The 324-nt window shown below is 34.9% G+C and overlaps 1 protein-coding gene across 1 annotated transcript in view; it reads left to right on the top strand.

Moving 5' to 3' along the window:
• The window catches only part of SCAPER (S-phase cyclin A-associated protein in the ER), a 140,976-nt gene that overhangs the window by 39,825 nt on the left and 100,827 nt on the right, over positions 1-324 (top strand). Inside the window, 1 exon segment of the mRNA XM_009869196.1 lies at positions 1-31. This exon segment is cut by the window's left edge and continues 36 nt beyond it. Coding sequence (XP_009867498.1) covers positions 1-31 — 31 coding nt within the window.

Here is a 324-nt window from a genome sequence, read left to right as displayed (position 1 = left end):
AGAAAAACAAGCACGTGATGAAGCAGTTCAGGTATAATGTATTTGTCATTGCAGGGCGACAATGAAATATGCATTTGTTTTTCATTTTGGCTATGCAGTCTTTGCTTTCCGTCTTACTTCCTTTGTTCAGCTTTAGAATAAAATACATCCTAATGTGTTTCTCCTTTATAATGTTTGAGCAGTAAGAGGGAGAAAGGTTGTAGCAGAGATGTTATAGATGCTGGGTAGATGATTCACGCCCATCTCAAGCTTTTTTTAAAAAATAATTGTTACTCCATTAGAAGAAAATCTTTTTGTTGTGGTACACTTAAAACTTTGAGAGAG

This window comes from Apaloderma vittatum, unplaced genomic scaffold (assembly GCF_000703405.1).
Source record: "Apaloderma vittatum isolate BGI_N311 unplaced genomic scaffold, ASM70340v1 scaffold285, whole genome shotgun sequence".
NCBI classification, from domain to species: Eukaryota; Metazoa; Chordata; class Aves; order Trogoniformes; family Trogonidae; genus Apaloderma; species Apaloderma vittatum.
The sequence above is the reverse complement of the archived record's forward strand: the minus strand, read 5'-3'. Positions and strand labels throughout refer to the sequence as shown.